Source organism: Dama dama, chromosome 17 (assembly GCF_033118175.1).
Source record: "Dama dama isolate Ldn47 chromosome 17, ASM3311817v1, whole genome shotgun sequence".
Classification (NCBI taxonomy): Eukaryota; Metazoa; Chordata; class Mammalia; order Artiodactyla; family Cervidae; genus Dama; species Dama dama.
The window spans coordinates 64,443,981-64,465,936 of NC_083697.1; the positions used below are offsets into that span (position 1 = coordinate 64,443,981).

Consider the following 21,956-nt stretch of genomic DNA (forward strand, 5'->3'; position numbering starts at 1 on the left):
AAGAAGAGGAAAATCTTGCCAGAATCTTTTGAGTTTATATAGATGCTTTAACTGGGTTCAGTCACATATTCAGTCCAGGTAGTCTCAATAACACACTACTATCTCAAGGCCGAGTGCTTGAAGATGGTTCCCACTGTGGGAATGGCGGGGAGAACATACAGGCCAGAGATGGGGCCAACTTGGGTTAACTGACAGTCATGTCCAGTCAATGATCTTTTTCAACAACTGCGTGTGACTACTATTTAAAACTCCATTTTAAAATGACACTGTTAAGAACTGGTAAGAAAATTAATATATCTTAAGAATTTTGTACATTTAAAATCTGCTTTTCAGCATCCTATCTGTTTATTTTGAATCACAAGCTATGGGATGTTAGCTCTACCCAAGAGAACGTGTTGATCCAGGGAACTCGGATGTTGGGCCTGACTGTACCACTTAGTCAGGTCATCATCGTCAGGCCTCAGTTTTCTAAGCTGAAACATGAGAAGAGTGAACAAGTTGCCTTCGAACTTGAAAAACCAATAATTTCAAGATAAGCTATAAAAAAACACTTTTTAAGAAGATTAAATTCATGGTTAAAATTAAGTGCCTTCATGAAAGGAGCGCCATCTTGGTTCTCAATGGGCCAAAAGGCACTACTGTTTTGTGGCTGCTCTGGGTGTTGCCTCTTGGTGGCAGCACTTAAAAATTGGGGTGAAAGTTTCCAAGAACAGGCGCTTCTTAGTGTAAAACCAGAATGTCCTATCATAGCCACTGTAGCAACATTTCTGCATCCATCAGTACATAGTGGTGTCAAGGTCAAATATAGGCTGAATTCAAGACTAATTATTGGACTCTTGCAAAGCATCTTTTGTTACTGGTTTATAGAAATCTGTTAGGCATAGGTTCTTCATAATTTACTATGATCTGTGGTTGCATGAATGATAAGAGTTCAGCAGACTTCTTGGTAAAGGGCCATATAGTAAAAATTGTTTAATTTGTGGGCTCTCCCTTCTCTGTTGTAACCACTCAGCCCTGCTGTCACAGCACAAAAGCAGGAGTAAATAAAAGGTAAATGAATGGGCAAGGCTGTGTTCCAGTAAAACTTGTTTACAAAAAAGGGCATTGGGCCAGATTTGGCCCATGACTTATAGTTTGCTTACCCCTGAATCATAGAAAACAACCCCCTGCCCTAACATTCTCTTTGCCCTGTGTCCTGAGATAAATTACCTTATTGCCCCTCCTCTAATTCCTGAGTGTGAGAATAAATGCCTCCATTCTACAATACCATACCTTCAGTAATTCCCTTATGAATAGCCCTAGTTGGCAAATGCTACAATTCTACCACGTCACCCTGATGCCCTCCCTGTTTTAGTTTTACAAGTTGCCTTCCTTATTTCTTTTCACTCTGAACAGATATTTCCTGAAGATAAACACTTATGGTTGCTTCTCTTGCATTCCTTTGTATTACCCTTTTTACATGATTTCAGCCTTTACCCCCACAATGTTTGGGTCGCATATCTTTTATACCTAGGGAATTGTGGTCAGCATTGTTTCAAATCTGCAGGATATAATTGGTTAACCTCTTGCTAAACATATTCTTTACTCTCTTAAGTGAAGCTCACCACATTTAACAAGCCACTCTCTTCAAAGAGCAAGAAAGTCTGGAGGAAGAATTAATCTTGGCAAATTATTTGCAAAGATAGATGCTGGTCTCTGAACTCAGTGCATCCCTGGAGAGACCTCTGCCTTAGCCAGGAGAATTGGGAAGCAGCCTTGCTGAGTAGCAATACCTGGCTCTCATCCTAGACAATTCTCTCCCAGCCTCAGTCCAGCTCACATCTTGGTCTTTTCCCCTGAAGCACCTCCTAGTTTCCATCCTTTCTTTTCTCCCAGTATTTCCAAATTCTAAAACTTCACCTGCCATGGACAAACTTGATGTTGGCAAAGTTCTTCACTGGGATGCACGAAGGCTCACAGATTATTGAGATTTACTACATGCTTTAAATTCACGGCTTTTCCTATTCAGCCATTTAGTTGTAGCCCCGGATAAAGGTGATTTGTGTGATCCATCTTGCTTTATGTCTCGCTTAACATTCTGTCTTTTTCATGACAGGTTGCTGAATGCTATAAAGCCAGGACTTGTTAAAAAGATCAATAGATTGCCTACCCCCATTGCAGGATTGGTGAGTATCCAGAATTGAGATTTATCTTCCAATATTCCTTTGCTCTAACCTAAGGGTCATGACAATGCCATTTATTACAGTTCTTTCCTGCAGTATATATTCCACATGAATGAAAATGCATTGAAGCCATTAAACTGTGAGGTCACTTAAAAATGAAAAATTGCGGTTATGCCTAAATGGCATCTTAATCTTTGTGTTTTTCCCATGAGTGATAAGAATGACGTTCATTCTTAAAGAGGTAAATTTGTTTTGGGGTGAGAAGCTGGTAATTAAGTTGACCCGAGGGGAGGAATGTGATGGTAATTATGGTTTTCTCATTTCAGTTCTCTGCATTCCCTTGGAATGAAGGAGAGAAAGGGTAGTGAGGAAAAGAATTTCATGATGAATAAGCAGCATTTTCATGATAAATTGCTGTTTTCAATCTTAAGAATCTACTTGCGTTTAAGCACCACATTTGTAGACCAACTTTCTAAAGACATAATGGTCACTGAGGTGATTCTATTGTCTGGAGAATTGTTAAGCAAATCCCTGGTTCTTCTGAACCTACCCAGCTAAAACCAGTAAGACTCAAATGTTCACATGTAGTCAGATGCAGGATTCTTCTTCATGCATTGATATGTTTCATAATTCTTGGCAACTAATTTTTATTGCTTAATTGTTGTTACCTTTTGCTAATAAGAAAAAGGTGGAAGATAAAAAGGACAAGCAAATCTTAGTTCTGGAAGCAACACGGTGCATATGTCTGGGCTCACACATGAGCCCTCACATACACACGTGTACATGTCCAGGTACATGTATGCACAGAAAGCTGAGGTTATGTGTGGCTTAGTAACAATGCTTCGACTGTTTTCATTGTGGCTGCCTTCTGTGCCTGTGGTCTTGCAAAAAACAATTAGAAAAATGTCAAGAATTTAAGCAGGCTCCTACTTAGACTCTGATGATTTGCTGCACAGGCATATGACAATGACTAATTGAAATTTGATGCAACAACAACAGAATTATGTTTGAGAACTGTGGGGATCATGTAATTAAGTACATGGTTTAAGCAAGTTGAATGAAATGGATTTTTAAAAATTGTAAGAATTGCTATTTCTGCAGGTGTGTTTTATTTCCCATACTGGTTAGTAGTACATTGGTAATTAGTTATTAAAAATCTTTCTAATTTCATTCATCAGAATCATGTAGCTAAGTAAGTCAATACATAGATAGTTAAATTTGGAAGAAATGGATTTAAATAATATGATTAAAAACCTGTATATCATGTATATTAATATTATATGCATTAATGTGTACATTTATTAGTTATTTTAAAACTTTTTATTGAATCCATCTCTTTCAAATGTTAAGGCCATCACTTTAATGATGCTGACAGATATCTGGTTAGCCCCAAGCATGTGGCATCTCCAGACCTTGGAAGTCTAATATATAATATTATAGGAGCAAAACTTACAGCAAGAAGTCAAGGAAGGCACCAGTGAAACCCACATGGCTGCAGGAAGCAGCTCTCAGTCCAGAAGCTAAGGGTTTTATAAATATTAATTTAAACTGTAAATCGTAAATAATTTGAGCAAAATTAAGGGTTTGAGACATATGCACTGGTGTTTATGTTGGATTCTTCTAGCAGATCAAGCACTGTTCTTTACCTGTTGCCTCTACTTTGGAACAGGCAGGCTATGTGATTCAAGAGAACCAGGGGACCTCTGTTGCTTTACTCCTGTTTATACCCCTAACTTTTCCTTCTTCTTTTTCCTTTTTCATTTGGATTTCCTTTCCATTTTATCCTTTTCATCATTTCTCGGTTTTCTTGCTCTTTTCCAAGTAATAGTTTCCCACTTATCCCATCCTGTATCACTTCTATTTTCTTGACTGATTTGTTGTTGTGATACTGTGATTTGTAATAAGCAGTATGTGTTTGGACTTTGTCTGTTTCTGGCACAGAGCACCTAAAACCCTTGGAATTTCCTAAGCCATAAGAGCAATGGAAACATCTTTTGTTATAATATTTGGTCTTCTGTCATCAGGTCCTGAAATGGCTCCAGTCCTATAAAGGTGAAGGAGTATTTTGTTCTTTATAACAAGCTCCTTTCAGCCCCACCCGAATGAGGTAACTTTTGGAAAGTCCCAAAGATGGGGGCTGGTTGCCAGGGGAACCAACGTCATGAAGAGACAGTTGGAACTTTAAGTCCCGCCCTGCTGACTTCCAGAGAGGGGAGAGGGGCTGGAGGTTGATTGAGTTGCCCATGTCAGTGATTTAATCAATCTTGCCTATGTAATGAGGCCGCCATAAAAAACCCAAAAGGATGTGATTCGGAGAGTTTTCAGATTGGTGAACACACGGAGATCCCAGGAGAGTGGCATACCCAGACAGCATGGAAGTTCTATGTCCTTCCCCACATACCTTGCTCTATGTACTTCTTAATCTAGCTGTTCTGAGTCCTTTATAATATTCTTTATAATAAACTGATAGACCTAAATAGGTGTTTCTTTGTGTTCTGTGAGCCACTTTAGCAAATTAATCAAACCCAAGAAGGAGATCTTGAGAACCTCTGATTTATTGCTCATTGTTCAGAAGCCCAGCTGACAGCCTGGACTTGAGACTGATATCTGAAATGGGGGCAGTTCTTTTTTTATTAATTTTTTTATGGGGGCAGTCTTAATGGGACTGAGCCTTGACCTGGGACATCTGACACTATCTCCAGGTAAAGAGTGTCAGAACTGAGTTAATTGCTTGCTGGTGTTGGAAAAAACACACAATGGAGTTATCTTTAGCCCCCCAAAAATACTTATCTATGTATAATTAATTACTGCCCAGTCACTCATGATTCCTTAATATACAAATCTGGTCAAGCTCTTTTTTTTTTTTTTTTTCTCTTCTGCAATTACCACCAGATCAACATCTCCAAAAACCAGTGCACAAGTTGGGGTACCAACAGGAAACAGAACTTCTGTACCCTTTCCCCATCCAGTTAATGTTCTTCCAGAGTTTGCTCTTCAGATCTATCCTGCTTCCTGTCTACACTGATGTTCCTGTCTGCCTTCATGACCTCAGCTCTTCCTAGCATTGACCCAAGTCATCACTTCTCACCAAGTTTTTTTTCCTGAACTCCAGGTCTCTTGTTCTGTGTATTGGACAGCTCCGTCTGGATTTCCTACTGAACATATTTGAATTAGACTTAAATGACCCCTGCTGCCCGCCGATGTCAGTAAAGGCATCATAAACATGCATTTGCCCTAGTTGAGGTGTTAAAGAATATGGCAACTTTCTTCAGTCTGTCTACTTGTTCCATTTCGTTGGCCACTCAATAAGGCCTAGCAGGTCTTCCTCATCTCTTTCCTAGACCATCACCGTCAACTCATAGGTCCTCAGATGTTATTCACTGTCATGTGTGAAGCCTTTGCTCATGACACTTCTTATGAATATATCTCTCTCCACTCTTCTTGACTAAATCTTATTTACTTATCAAGACCCAATGCAAAATCACCTCCTTTGTGAAGCCTTTCGTGTTTATGGTCCATATGATCTCTTTTATAGAATACTGTTAGCATCTCCTGGTTTATGAGAAAATGAGTTAATAGAGATAAACATAGCTGTATTGAAATATGATCCGGGGAGTAAGATTTTTTAATAACTATTGTTACTAGTTTGCAATTCAAGGTGTGCAAATGATGTAGTATTCATATTTAAGCACTGTAGCTTTAAAATCACACAAACAGGGAAAACTGAGATGGATCCAAAGCCCTTGCTCTTACTTACCAATGCCTATAACGGGTGCAGTGATAACAGGTGTCCTAGGGATGCACAAAGAAGCACAGCATCACCCTGATGGAGTGTCTACCAAGATCTTTAGCCTGTATCCAATTCTGAGGAAACAAATCGGACCAGTCCAAATTGAGGGACATTCCATAAAACAACTGGTGTACATTCCTTAGCTCTGGCGGTATCATTGAAAACACCTCCCCCGCCCTCCAACTGTTGCAGATGAAAGGTGACTAAGGAGATATGACAAAATGCCATGCCTGATCCTTGATTGAGAACGAGCAACTGTATTAGACGTATTGGGACAGTTGGGGAAATTTGAGTGCAGATTGAATGTTAGATAACAGTGTTTCCTCAATCTTGAATTTCTTTCACATGTTCACTATCTTGTCAAAGACAGTTGTGGATACAGGGGAATATTCTTGATGTTAGATGAACCAAAGCTAGTCTTTAGACATGAAATGTCACAACATGTACAACTAATCCTCAAGATGTTCAGCAAAAAGAGATTTGTGCATATAATGTATCATTTTATATATACATACACATGGAGAGATAGAGAGAGGGAAGGGGGAGAGAAGGGGGCAGGAAGCGGGGCAGGGAGGGAGGGGAATGTGGTAAAATTTTGTGTCTAGATAAAGGATATACAGTTGTCATGGTACCGTTCTTGCAAGATTTTGGTAGGCTTGAAAATTTACAACATAAGACATTGGAGATTGAAACATTAATTCTCTTATCTGTTTTGAGAAGGAAAGGGGACTTCAGGTGAGTAGTAGATTTGAAGGTAGCAGAGACTATCTTGGATGTGTAGAGCTGCAACCTTTTGTGTGAATATACTCTTCACGTGACATTTCTTCCACCCATATTTGTGACACTCGGGAAAGAACAAGCAGCATTCCTCAAGTGCATCTGCAGACTTCTAGGTTGATTTGTACTTTGTCAGAGAGTTGACAGGTCACTGACCGTCTACTCATTAAGCAGTTCTTAGTAGCAGTGGCCATAAGAGATCTAAGAAGTATGGCCAGAGGGATCTCCATGCCTGGAACCCATGCCTGTGTGACTTAATGGCCTGGTGCTGAGAAAAATCCATTAAGATGGCCCAGCTGCTTGACTTGAAGATAAATAGAAAAGTGTGTTTTCACATAGCAATCCCAAATTATAAACATATGTAGATTTACAAAGGCATGAATAGGTGTATTTTAGCCCCTGAGTTGAGCTGTGGTTACAAAGAATTCAGGGGTGAAGGTGTTAAAACAAAGTAGTTGAAAATCATTTCCTGGCAAGAATGCAAAGACCCTGGATCTGGGTCTGTGTTTCTTCTCTAACGATTGCTGACATATGCAGCCGCATGGTGACTGCCTGCAGATGCTTGCATTCTTTTTTAGGTGTGAGTGACACTGTTAGCTGTTGCCAGAGAGAAAGACCTCAAATTTAGGTCTTTGGCATAGCAACAACTTTTAAAAATGCTGCCCTTTATTCGGCCAGTTTGACAGTATTGTGTAATCAAGCCACATCTAAAACTTGGTTTAATGGTGGTTAAAGATCATGGTAAATTCTGTTTCATCCAGAAACATCAGACTCTGTGCAGGAGACATCTATGTATGAAATCCTTGCTTGCAATAGGAATTTGGACATTAAGTCTTTTCTCACCTGGATTTTAGTGTGTGTGTGTGTGTGTATGTGTGTGTGTAATTGGAAATAGGTATTTGAGGATTCTGCCCTTGGGTGCTGAACCCTCCTAGGGCTGTCATGAAATATTTGCTTGATCTTGCATGTGAATCCAAGAGGATGAAAGCAATCAGAGAAGAAAAAGAACTTTACTGCAGGAAGGGCATCTTAGGTATATTTGTTTTACAGATGAAGAGGGATCCATAGAGGGGAAGATCACACAAACAGTAAAAGCTGAGATGAGTCCGAAGCACAGACCACCTTACTCTGTGGTTATATTCCTCACAGATATTCCCAGTTGAAAATGGAGCACTTGTAAATGACAACTGTTTTACCTCTTGTGAGAAAGACGGGACAGATGGCAAAGACTCACTCTTTAAACTCATCTCTCTTTTTGTGTTTCTGCTGTCCAACATCTTCAAAATATCTTTCCAAGCTCCGTGAAAGGGCTCACTTCACTCAATAAAAGCTGGGAATTTGCCCTCACTGAAGTTCAGTAGGTTCTAGCAGGAAGGTAACTGGTAGAATTATCCTACTATTTAGTTACTCTGATCCACTCAAAAGTTTATTCTTTAGGAAAAAAAGGTATTTTTCTAATCAAAAGATAAGATTTCAAATATGCTTAGAGCTGAGTTTTCTCAAATGGATAAAAATGTAAGTTCCCAGAAACTCGGTGGACTTTAGGAAGCTTTCAAAAGGTATATGCTTTATTTTATGAAAGCGATGCCAGAGCAGATGATATTTCATTGTTTGAGAGAGATCAGAAAAGGAGGAATGATGAAAAGGCAGTGGCCATTTCCACATTATGAGAAGATTAAAGAAATATTGTCTTGGACAAAGGTAAACGTAGGAAGCTATTGAAAACTGAGTAGTATGAGTGAAAGACCCTTATTCAAACTTCATAATTTTAGGGAGATGACGATGCAACAAATTTGAGTCCCAGATGTTCTGAGTGTCTACCTGCCAAGAAGTGGCTTCCTGCAAATCCTACCTGGAGATTAGCTCTTGTCTGTCTCAGTTTATCCTTACCAGTGTCTTATATTTTAGGTTTATATTTTATAGTTTCATTTAGAAATTCTAGCGTGTTTACCTTCCCTGCAACAGTTTTCTTTTGGGTTCCCCCAGAAAAAGCTGGTCAGGGTTCTGATCTCTGCCTCTGTTTCTCTTCCAGTCAAATGATTGTTTCAGACCAGGAAGGAAGCAGAGAAGCAAAGAGGGAAGCCAGGGGTGTAAGTCACCATAATGACAACCATCATATTAATATATTAAAACCTACCTGTATACAACGTGTATCCTTGATCTTTACAGTTCCCCTGTGATGCAGTTATTGCTGTGCCTTTTCTATAATCTCAGGAGACAAGGGTGCTAAGAAGTGGGTTACCAGCTTTCCAATAAAAAAGAGGTGATATGGAGATTTGGACCCTGATTCATCCAGCTCTAGACTCTGTCTTTTCTGCTGTGTTATACTATCTCCACGAAGCCTTATAATAGACCACTCAACCTCAGCACTCCTGAATATCTGTTTGGAGGCAACCGTCTCTAAAGAGATCTCGTGTTTTTAGAGGACCACCTCTCATCCCTCTCATTTCAGATCTATTAATTTCGTCAAACTGAGGCAGTGGCGTATTTTAAAGAGCACTGTAAAGGCGGGATTTCTACTATCCTATGAGAGCAATTTCCATGAGGCTGCCCCTCAAGCATCATAGTCGATGAAGCACCAGCTCAGCAGCTGGCGTCAGTAGGGGAGCTTGCGATGTCTTTACTGTTGTCGTTCAGTCAGTGAGTCGTGTCTGACTCTGCAGCCCTGTGACTGCACCATGCGAGCTTCCCTGTCCTCCATTATCTCCCAGGGTTTCCTCAAACTCATGTCCACTGAGGGTCTTTCCAAAAAATGTCATAGAGCGATTCCATTCTAACATGCAATAAAACTTCCTAAAATGCCCTCCTCTTGGTCTCCTCTCTCTGTCTTTCTGTACACACACACACACACACACCTCTCACACTTGCCAGCACCCCCTACAAATCTTTCCCACACCAACCACCTGAGGTTGTCCAGACTCACACTGTACTGGCCCTTGTCTCTCTACCCAGCCTTTTCTCTGCCTCCACTGCCCCTCCGCCTTTTCAGGTACAGATCAATCCAGCTAGGCTCAGCACCTTTCAGTAACCGCCCCCACCCCCCCGCCCCCCGCCCGCCCCAGAATCATGATTCTGATGCAGGGCAACGAAGGTTCGGGAAGATGCAGATGCACTTCTCCTTCATAGGCAGGCAGAGCCCAGAGACTTGGAACGCACCCACCCTGTGTGTTTTCCCTGAGACAGTGGCATGATGTGATGGAGGTAGGGGTCGGGGAGGGTGTCTCTGGAGGTGGTCTTGCTCTTCCTTGGGAGCCAAGTGGAAACTGATGTTTGAGTGATGTTCTGTATGCAGGAGGTCCATTTCACTGTGGGAAATGAAGAGACCTCGTCAAGAATCTCAGCCAAAATTGATTTTACTGACACATGTTCCTTTATCCTCATCCCTGGCAGTGAGAGAAACCTCGGTTGTGTTCCCACACCACACACAGAAGGAATGCTCAATTTGCTCCTCTCGGGTTTGGTGCCAAAACCGAGCCCAAGCAGGAGTGGTCGTTAGTCTTTTAGTAGCTTTAGATGTAAAAAAGTGCAAACTAGAGGGGAAAAAACAATTAAACCCATGTGCTCCTTGGTACACTTGATCCTACTTTCAGTTAAATGGTGGGCTGTGAACCTAGGGAGGATTTCTTTGTTCAGTGCCTCCCAAGTCAGCATGGCTTGTGTGCTGCCAGGGGTAACAGTTTCCACAGGTGTCTTCTAAAAGTATCGATTGTTTCAGGTCCCTTCAGTTCAGTTCAGTTGCTCAGTTGTGTCTGACTCTTTGCGACCCCATGAACCACAGCATGCCAGGCCTCCCTGTCTATCACCAACTCCTGGAGTCCACCCAAACTCCTGTCCATCGAGTCAATGATGCCATCCAACCATCTCATCCTCTATCGTCCCCTTCTCCTCCTGCCTTCAGTCTTTCCCAGCATCAGGGTCTTTTCAAATGAGTCAGTTCTTCGTATCAGGTGGCCAAAGAATGGGAGTTTCAGCTTCAACATCAGTCCTTCCAATGAACACCCAGGACTGATCTCCTTTAGGATGGACTGGTTGGATCTCCTTGCAGTCCAAGGGGCTCTCAAGAGTCTCCTCCAACACCACAGTTCAAAAGCATCAATTCTTCAGTGCTCAGCTTTCTTCATAGTCCAACTCTCACATCCATACATGACCACTGGAAAAACCATAGTCTTAACTAAACAGACTTCTGTTGGCAAAGTAATGTTTCTGCTTTTTAATATGCTGTCTAGGTTGGTCATAACTTTCCTTCCAAGGAGCAAGCGTCTTTTAATTTCATGGCTGCAGTCACCATCTGCAGTGATTTTGGAGCCCAAAAAATAAAGTCAGCCACCGTTTCTACTGTTTGCCCATCAATTTCCCATGAAGTGATGGGACCGGATGCCATGATCTTAGTTTTCTGAATGTTGAGCTTTAAGCCAACTTTTCCACTCTCCTCTTTCACTTTCATCAAGAGGCTCTTTAGTTTTTCTTCACTTTCTGCCTTAAGGGTGGTGTCATCTGCATATCTGAGGTTATTGATATTTCTCCCAGCAATCTTGATTCCAGCATGTGCTTCCTCCAGCCCAGCATTTCTCATGATGTACTCTGAATATAAGTTAAATAAGCAGGAAGACGATATGCAGCCTTGACGTACTCCTTTTCCTTTTTGGAACCAGTGTGTTGTTCCATGTCCAGTTCTAACTGTTGCTTCCTGACCTGCATACAGATTTCTCAGGTCGCTTATCTTGTCAGATAACTTTATATAAGGGCTTCCCAGGTGGCGCAGTAGTAAAGAATCTGCCTGCAATGCAGGAGATGTGGGTTTGACCCTGGGCCAGGAAGATCCCCTGGAAAAGACAGCCACCCCAGTATTCTTGCCTGGAGAATCCCATGGACAGTGGAGCCTGGCAGGCTACAGTCCATGGGTTACAAAGAGTTGGACACAACTAAGTGACTGAACACACACACATGCAACCTTATATAGCTGTCCACTGCATAGAAGGAATAAAATTCAAACAGCTCAGAAAGGCATTTAAGGCTTTCCCTGAGCTAAAGGAATGTTCTAGGTATATCACCTACTACATATTATCACTCTTAGGAACCAGAATTACAGTTAACTTACTACCTAAATCAAAAGACTTGGCACAAAGTGAATACAGAAATAAAAGTGTATAAGCTGGTGAGAACCATTCTCCACAGTGAGCTGGACCAGGAGAATGTTGATGGCCACTGGAACAGGCTGGCTTGTGGTTATCTGCTAAGTGCTTGGACCAATAAGTTAGTCTCCTTTTCCATATTGTTTGAGTACTTGGGAAGACTCAATAAGAGGTTTTTTTGGTTTTGTTTTTGGTTCTTTCCACTCATCCTGTGTTTATTATCTGTTTTCTGATTTTCTTATTTGGTAAGGGTATATTAGTTATCCACTGCTGTGAAGAACCGGCCTGCCAATGTAGGAGATATCCACTCCAGTATTCTTGCCTGGAAAATCCCATTGGCAGAGGAGCCTGGTGGGCTACAGTCCGTAGGGTTGCAAAGAGTCAGACATTACTGAAACCACTTAACATGCACACACATGCTGTGTAACAAACTGCCTCTGAATTCAGTGGTCTAGAACTAACACTAAGAAGGATGTCCTTTTCATCAGAGGGGACTGGAATGCAAAAGTAAGAAGTCAAGAGATCCTTGGAGTAACAGGCAAATTTGACCTTGGAGTACAGAATTAAGCAGGGCAAAGGCTACCAGAGTTTTGCCAAGAGAATGCACTGGTCATAGCAAATACCCTCTTCCAGCAACACAAGAGATGATTCTACACATGGACATCACCATATGGTCAATACCAAAATCAGATTGATTATATTTTTGCAGCCAAAGATGGAGAAACTCTATGTAGTCAGCAAAAACAAGACTGGGAGCTGACTGTGGCTCAGATTATGAACTCCTTATTGCCAAATTCAGACTTAAATTGAAGAAAGTAGGGAAAACCACTAGACCATTAAGGTATGACCCAAATCAAATCCCTTATGATTATACAGTGGTTTTCTGAGGAGGCCTTACTAATATCTGAGAAAAGAAGAGAAGAGAAAGGCAAAGGAGAAAAGGAAAGATACACTCATCTGAATGCAGAGTTCCAAAGAATAGCAAGGAGAGATAAGAAAGCCTTCCTAAGTGATCAGTGCAAAGAAATAGAGGAAACAATAGAATGGGAAAAACTAAACATCTCTTCAAAAAAATTAGAGATACCAGGGAACATTTCATGCAAAGATGGGCACAATAAAGGACAGAAACAGTATGGACCTAACAGAAGCAGAAGAGATTAAGAAGAGGTGGCAAGAATACACAGAAATGTACAAAAAATATCTTCATGACCCAGATAACCACGATGGTGTAATCACTCACCTTGAACCAGACATCCTGGAATATGAAGTGAAGTGGACCTTAGGAAGTATCACTATGAACAAAGCTAGTGGAGGTGGTGGAATTCCAGCTGAGCTATTTCAAATCCTAAAAGATAATGCTGTGAAAGTGCTATACTCAATATGTCAGCAAATTTGGAAAACTCAGCAGTGGCCACAGGACTGGAAAAGGTCAGTTTTCATTTCAATCCCAAAGAAAGGCAATGCCAAAGAATGTTCAAACTACTGCACAATTGCACTCATCTCACACGCTAGCAAAGTAATGCTCAAAATTCTCCAAGTTGGCTTCAACAGTATGTGAACTGAGAACTTCCAGATGTTCAAGCTGGATTTAGAAAAGGCAGAGGAACTAGAGATTAAATTGCCAACATCCTTTGGATCATAGAAAAAGCAGGAGAGTTCCAGAAAAACATCTATTTCTGCTTTATTAACCTCAGCAAAGCCTTTGACTATGTGGATCACAACAAAGAGTGGAAAATTCTGAAAGAGATGGGAATACCAGACCACCTGACCTGCCTCCTGAGAAATCTGTATGCAAGTCAAGAAGCAACGGTTAGAACCAGACATGGAACAATGGACTGGTTCCAAATTGAGAAAAGGGCACATCAAGGCCCTTTGTCACCTTGCTTATTTAACTTTTATGCAGAGTACATCATGTGAAATGCCAGGCTGAATGAAGTACAAGCTGAAAACAAGATTGCCAGGAGAAATATAAATAACCTCAGATATCAGAAGACACCACCTTCATGGCAGAAAGCAAAGCAGTAATAAAGAGTCTCTTGATGATAGTGAAAGAGGAGAGTGAAAAAGCTGGCTTAAAACTCAACATTCAGAAAATGAAGATCATGGCATTTGGCCCCGTCGCTTCATGGCAAATAGATGGGGAAACAGTGGAAACGGTGAGAGACTTTATTTTCCTGGGCTCCAAAATCATTGCGGATGGTGATTGCAGCCATGAAATTAAAAGACCCTTGCTCCTTGGAAGAAAAGCTGTGACCAACCTTGACAGCATATAAAAAAGCAGAGACGTTACTTTGCCAACAAAGGTCTGTCTAGTCAAGGCTGTGGTTTTTCCAGTGGCCATGTATGGATGTGAGAGTTGGACTATAAAGCAAGCTGAGCACTGAAGAATTGATGTTTTTGAACTGTGTTGGAGAAGACTCTTGAGAGTCCCTTGGACTGCAAGGAGATCAAACCAGTCAATCCTAAAGGAAGTCGGTCCTGAATATTCATTGGAAGGACTGATGCTAAAGTTGAAACTCCAATACTTTGGCTACCTGATGCGAAGAACTGACTCATTTGAAAAGACCCTGATGCTGGAAAAGATGGAAGGCAGAAGGAGAAGGAGATGACAAAGGATGAGATGGTTGGATGAACCATGGTCAGTGATGGTTCATCACTGACTTGATGAACATGAGTTTGAGCAGGCTCTGGGATTTGGTGATGGACAGGGAAGCCTGTCGTGCTGCAGTCCATGGGTCGCAAAGAGTCAGACATGACTGAGCGACTGAACTGAAGTTAGTAGTCCAAAACATTTTCTATTCCAGAGTTCCTGTGGATCTAGAACCTGGGCTTGGCTTAGTCAGGTTAGAGTTTCAGGATGTCCCACAAAGCTGCTGTCAGGTGTTGGCTGCTGTCGTCTTACGACTTAACTCGGGAAGGATCTGGTTCTGAGCACACTCAGGTGGATAGCAACAAGATTTATTTTGTTGCAGGATCTTGGCCAAAACCATCTTCAGTTCTTTGACATAAGGGCCTATTTACATAGAACAACTCACAGTGTGACAGCTTGCTTCATGAGAATAAGCAAGCAAGAAGATCCAGAAAAAGAGAGAGGGAGAGAAAGATACTGAGAGAGTACAAACCAGATGAACATCACAGTTATGTATAACCTAATCTCAGAAGTCACATTTCCTCACCTTGGCCATGTTCTATTGATCAAAAACAACCAGGTCTAGCCCACACTCAAGGGGAGGAGACTGTGCCAAGACCTGTGTACAGAAGAAGGGATCACTCGGAGGTATTTAAAAACTGCCTCCACAGTGAATGAAAGGATTGTCCTAATCTGCTGAGAAATGCAAGGCATGGATTTCTTATTCTCCTGAAAAAGTACCCTTTATTGTTATAGTACTTTAACAATAAAACACTTTTTCTTGGACCACCTCCCTTGCATGACATCTGAGCTCTGTGTCCCAGTTTTCATCTGCACATATAAACTAGAAAGAGATGGTATGTTCTCTCTTGCCTTCCAAGTGAAAATCCACTATGACTGAAGACATAATTCCATGATTCCAGCCTTTCAGGGGAATCCCCTTCTAGAGGCAAATAAGGTCTAATAGAGGGAGACTGTGAAATAGTAGTGAAATGTTAATATGCAAGGAAGTACAAGAATAAGTTTCTGTTTGAGAGTAAGAACTTTGGAAGGTATATGCATTCTGAATATATTGCGAAGTCGCTTCAGTCACGTCCAACTCTGTGCGACGCTATGGACTGTAGGGTCGCCCTCCAGGCTCCTCTGACCATGGGATTCTCCAGGCAAGCATACTAGAATGGGTTGCCATGCCCTCCTCCAGGGATCTTCCCAAGCCAAGGTTTGAACCCACATCTCTTATGTCTCCTTCATTGGCAGGTAGGTTCTTTGCCACTAGTGCCACCTGGGCAGCCTGGGATCTAAAGACACATCTACAATTAGAGAAGACCACTGGGGTTGGAGAAGGATGGTCTGGCCTCAGAGGATGGAATGAGAAAGGCTTTGAGCACAGGAACCTGGGTCTTGTCTGTGAGTGGCTTTTTGTATGTGGCAGCAGCGGGAGCCCAGGGTCCCTGAAAGATATCAGTACTGTGGAAAGTGGACCAGGAACAGTAGGTTGAGACAGAAATGCTGTCTGGAAGTGTTTGGGCTCATAGACAGTAAGAGCCGCTGCAAACAAAGGAATCTTGTGTTCCAGATAACTTTGGTGGCCATGTGGAAAGTAGATTATGGGAAGAGACCAGCAACCAAAGTCAGTTAGGGCAAAAGTAGTCTAGAGAGGTAATGACTCCTACTTGACCTTCGTAGAAGCAGTGAGAGTGGAGATGAGGACATGGGATTTATGGTTCTATGTTTTTCACTGACAGTAATGTGCCCTTCATTGTAAGACATACCATTTAAAAAATATATAGCTAATTTTTAAAATTCATTAATTAAATTATAACACAATGTTAACATACCAGCAATGGAAAGATGCATCATTATTTTAGAGGTAAAAAAATTGTACAACTTGGAATTAATGAAATATAATAAATAATCTTAGGAAGACGACATCTACATTTTGGATTTCAGCAACTTGGCGAATAGCAATGCCAGTAATAGACATCATGGGAACAGGGGATGAGAAATGGGTTCCAAGAGAAAAGATGAATTCTCTTTTGGATGTATTGAGTTGGCTACCTTTAAGAGATATTCATGTACAGATGTCTGGCAGACAACTGGAAAATGTTGGTTTGGAGCTCATGGAAAAACGTATAAGAAATTGGACTAGGTTAATGAATGGCTGATTTTAAATTTAAATTCTTATGCTTAAGTATATATGAAGACACATTATTTCTTTGCCTATAAACACAAACTTTGAAATTTCCTCCCCCTCCCTCCCACAAATTATAGTTTGCCCTTTGTAGCATTTGACTTTAACTGGAAGGGGAGGTGGGGGAGGTTGGGATGATGAAAGAAGTTTGAGACCACAGGAGGAGTCATTAGCAGTTGCACTTAGATGTGAAAATCATGAGAGATAGTAATCTTCACATAATTAATGGTTTATTGAGATGTAATATCCAACCAATCTCATACCCTCTAGCCTTTCTTATACCCTTGATTCTTTACTCTTAGTGCTCGATAAGCAGATTAATTTGCCGCCATAACAAAGTATAGCAGATTGGGTGCCTTAAAGGAGAGAAATGAAACCCAGCAGAGGCAGGGTTGGTTGCCTCTCTCTTTAGCTTGAAGATGGCGATCTTCTCCCTGGGCCTTCACTTGTCTTCCTCTGCAGTTTGTATCCTGATCTCATTTTTTAAAATAATGACACCAATCATACTGGATTAGGGCCTGCTTTAAATGACCCAATTGAACATAATCCCTTCTTTGAAGTCACTACCTCCAAATCCAGTCACAGTTCTGAGTTACTGGGGGTTCTGACTTCAACATACCAATTTGGCAGGGGACACAATTCAGTCCATACCAGTGAGTGAGCCAGTCAAGGACTGAAATTCTTATTCACATGTGTTATGAATGCCTAGACATGCTAGTTGAAGTCTAATATCCTCTTTATACGCCACAAATTATTTTTCCATGCTTGTTTCCATAATTATTTTATGTCTCTGCAGAGGTGGAAGGTTATATATAGAAGTGCTGTAAAACTTTTTTTTCCTGTCCCCCCACCCCCACTTCCTGTCCGGGGGTAGGGGGGCACACATTCTTTGAAAAAAAGAAACCACTTATTTTCCCTTATCGTTCATTGAATAGCATTTAGCAAACTTTGTGACATTACATCAGTTCCTTACTTTTCCCCCCCTGAGGAACAGACCTTCAATTAGGAACTGTGAGGAAAAAATATACATAATAGCAGGAAATACATATCTCAGCCTAGGCCTTAACTTCTTTTTTTCATAGTCATAACTTTCCTAAAGAAGGAATTTCTGTTGAACTAATTTAAAGCAAATTCTTCAAACCTAGATTCTTAGGGATTCTGTGGTTTGAAAACAGGAAAAAAAACTTCACCAAATACCTGAAAGTATTATGGTAGAGTAAGATCCTGCTAGGTTGAAACAAATTCTCTTCAAATATGCCATCATCTGAGATTGTTTTGTAGGAAGTTTGTGTTGGCAAGCACCTCAAAAGAACTTTTGTAATTAGCTGGCTTCCTGCTAAAATCTTAGGTCTGTCTTCATCTCAAAATGGACACAAAAATTAGTTTCCCTCTCAGTCATTCTCTCCACAAAATAAAATATGGTATTTCTGAGTAAATAGTTTGTTGTTTATCTTTTTGAAAATTAACTTTGTTCAGTTTAAAGTTTTGATTTGACTTAGATATTTTCCCCATATTTATTAAGAGGCTGATTGATATGGTGTTATGGCAATGGTGTTTATCTCAGTGGTCTTCCTCCCCAAAACCCATAATCCCAATCTAACTGTGAGAAAAATATCAGACAAACCCAAATGGAGGAGCAGAATCCTTGACCAGCACTTCTCAAAACTGTCAAGGAAAGTCTGAGAAACAAGGAAAGTGCAGAAGAAGCTTAAGAGAAATGATGATTAAAATATGGTGCCTTGGATGGATCTTGGAACAGAAAAAGTACATTAGTGGAAAACTAATGAAACCCAAATAAAACCTGAAGTTTAGCTGGTGGCAGTGTACCAATGTTTGTTCATCAATTGTGATAAATGGTACTAACCACTGTTGAGTAATATCAAATACCAGAACACAAGTTATAATGGACTATCTTTGCAATTTTCTGTAAATCTAAAAACTATTTTAAAATAAAAAGTTTGCTTGAAACCTAGACTGATTGACGATAAACATAAAATAGAACATAATGCAAGGCTTCTATAAAATAGGCAATGAAACAGAAGTTATTAATAAATATTAAATGTTGTCAGCCCACCACTTGATGTATTGGTATCCATAAATGGCAGGATATCAGTGAGTCAGTGGGCATATCAATCTAATAAACTTTTATAAATGATGAATGGGCTGTAAACACTGTTTTATAGCGTTTGAAAATTCCAAACAGTAAATCCACACACGATGTTTCTGCTCACATATTTCATGATCCCCATTTTTTAGAATCTACACAAAGAAATATTTCATGCCCTTTAGGGAGGTTTAATAAAAAAAAACAACAGGTGGGAAATGGGTTTTGCAGTAGCATGAACGGCCGTAACCATAAATTCTAGTACCTGAGAATTACCCCAGCAGAGGATTGTAAACACATTAATCACTCAACAGTGCAGAAATTCCATCCTCAGATGTCATCTCAGTTTCAGACACAAAGATGAAATGCTTCCATTTAAATTCAAAACCCTGAATGGATATGATGATCCTTTATTTTCATGGGGAATCATGGAGTGTGTTCCCCAATGTCCTCATCTATAAAATGGGATTGATAAATCTCATCTCCGGATCATGGGATTAAATAAGATGATATATGTCAAATGCCTAACATGGTGGATGGTACCTCGTCTGTTTTCAATATATTGTAGCTGTGTTTATTATTTATTATATATTCATGATTTTTCTGATAGCCTTAAATTTTCATAATTGGAAGCTATTTAAAGGGATTTTTAAAGTTTTTTATTTTATATTTTACTTCAGTTGGAGTACAGTTGGAGTACAATGTTGTATTAGTTTCAGGTATACAACAAGGTGCTTCATTTATACATATTCATATATTCATCCTTTTCCAGACTCTTTTCCTCACATAAGTTATCACAGAAAGTGAAAGTGTTAGCCACTCAATCGGGTCCGATTCTTGGTGGCCCCATGGACTGTAGCCTGCCTGCCAGGCTCCTCTGTCCATGGAATGCTCCAGGCAAGAATCCTGGAATGGGTAGCCACTCCCTTTTACAAGGGATCTTCCCAATCCAGGGATTGAACCCAAATCTCTGAGTCTCTTGCATTGCAGGCAGATTCTGTACCATCTGAGCCGCCAGGGAAGCCCGGTTGTCACAGAATATTGTTCCCAATGAGGAAACTGAGACTCCGAGGGCAGTGACTGGCCTGGGGCCCCGAGGCTGCTTTCCTCCGGAGCCGGGACAGGAGCTCTGCTCCCTCAGGCCCTCGGGCCCTACTGCAGATCCAGCCTGACCCACTGCTCTGAGTGCTGGCTCTCCAGCAGCTGCGGGCGCAAGGCTCGGCTGCAGGGTCGCCCTGGGCACCTCTCCGTAAGGGGATCCTGTCCCCCTTCCTCCGTGGGAGCAGAACTCTCCGCCTCCCTCCCCAATAGGTGTGGCAATCATGCTGTCTTCCAGTTAGCTCTCTTTCACTGCCTCAGCATTTCAGCGGCTGCAGCCTGCTGGGGCAGACAGAGCAGGGTGTGCTGCGCTGAGGACTGTTTTCAGAAAGGAGATGTAAGGGCACTTTGGCTGCCGTGCGGGGGCTGACTGGAGCACCCAGGACAGATGCCCTGCCCGCCTCCCACGTGTGGGTATGCTGGAGTCGTATGTGAACTGTGAGGCCGTGGAGGGGTAAGTAAAACCCATTATGAGAAAAATACACGATGATGGGTGTCCGTGAGTGAAGGAAGGAAGCTATTTAGATTTTATCACTTTTAGTTCTTTTAAAAACGTCCCTTTGGTGCACTGGGAAGACCCAGAGGAATCGGGTGGAGAGGGAGGTGGGAGCGGGGATCGGGATGGGGAATACGTGTAAATCCATGGCTGATTCATATCAATGTATGAAAAAACCCACTGAAATGTTGTGAAGTAATTAGCCTCCAACTAATAAAAAAAAAAAAAAAAATTTAAGCACAGAAAAAAAATTAAAAAATTAAAAATTAAAAAAAAAAAAAAAAAAAGTCCCTTTGTATACACTTTTGATATGGCTGGAATACACCAGAATTGCTTTCCTATGGAGTTTACCTTATCCCCTGATATTTTTTACCACCTGTTGCTTTTAATGGAGTTTTCTTATTGTCTAAGGAAAGCATTATTTTTTCCTTTTAGGGTGTGTCCTGGAAGGCACATAGACACAATAGTCAAAATAAAGAGGATTTCTCAAGCATTTTTGTGAATTAAAAGCAACTGGGCTACATCTTCAAAGATGTGTTCCTCAGAGCACATGGTGTCCTGGGGAAGATGTGATGGCAGACCTGTGAGCTGTTGTTTCACCTGAGTTCCCCTCACGTTCTTCTTGCTTCCCCTGCGCTCTTTGCTTTCTGAAAATGTCTATTTCTTGAAATGAGGAGGGAAAGAATTGAGGAGAAAATTGAGGGGGGAGTAGAGGATGGTGGGGCTTCCCTGCTGGCTCAGACGGTAAAGCGTCTGCCTGCAATGCGGGAGACCTGGGTTCAATCCCTGGGTCGGGAAGATCCCTGGAGAAGGCAATGGCACCCCACTCCAGTACTCTTGCCTGGAAAATCCCATGGATGGAGGAGCCTGGTAGGCTACAGTCCGTGGGGTCGCAAAGAGTCGGACACGACTGAGCGACTTCACTTTCACTTTCAGAGGATGGTGACTCTGGGGTCAAAGGCTACTCATCTCAGCCCAGCCCACTCTTGTCCTTCAGAGTCAATATTTACTGCAGGCTTGAGAAGGGATGGAGGTTATTTCTGGACAATTCTCTAATAAAATCCTGTCAGAACTGTCCGAATACTGAACGCTTTATGGCACTGGTTATCTCGGGGAAGGAAATTTTCCTCAGTCAAATTTATGAGGCTGGGTTGAAAACGAAGCTGAGACAGAGCCTGGCGAATCCCCGTGGCAAAATGATTCATCTTCGTGGAGCTGGAAAATCTATTTTTATCACCTTTATTAAGCCAACTCGTTCATTTTATTCCCTCGCTGGACGCCTGCTGTTTCCTTCACGGTGCTGAATAGCCCGAACGTGTCGGGGCCTGAGCTCCTCCTGCTCTTCCCAGCCGGGCTGATCCAGCAGCCTGAGGAGGGGCGGCTCTGTGCGGCCTGGACGGTCACGCGGGCCCGCGTTCTCCCGCCTTCGGGGTCAGACAGCGTGGAGGGTGGCTATCAGCCACTCAGTCGTGTCCGGCTCTTTGTGACCCCGTGGACTGTAGCCCGCCAGGCTCCTCCATCCATGGGATCTCCCAGGCAAGAGTACTGCAGTGGGGTGCCATGCCCTCCTTCAGGGG

The 21,956-nt window shown here is 41.7% G+C and overlaps 1 protein-coding gene across 1 annotated transcript in view; it reads left to right on the forward strand.

The window, feature by feature from the left end:
* LIMCH1 (LIM and calponin homology domains 1) overlaps positions 1 to 21,956 on the forward strand; it is a 360,985-nt gene that overhangs the window by 177,030 nt on the left and 161,999 nt on the right. Inside the window, 1 exon segment of the mRNA XM_061164658.1 lies at positions 2,096 to 2,165. Coding sequence (XP_061020641.1) covers positions 2,096 to 2,165 — 70 coding nt within the window.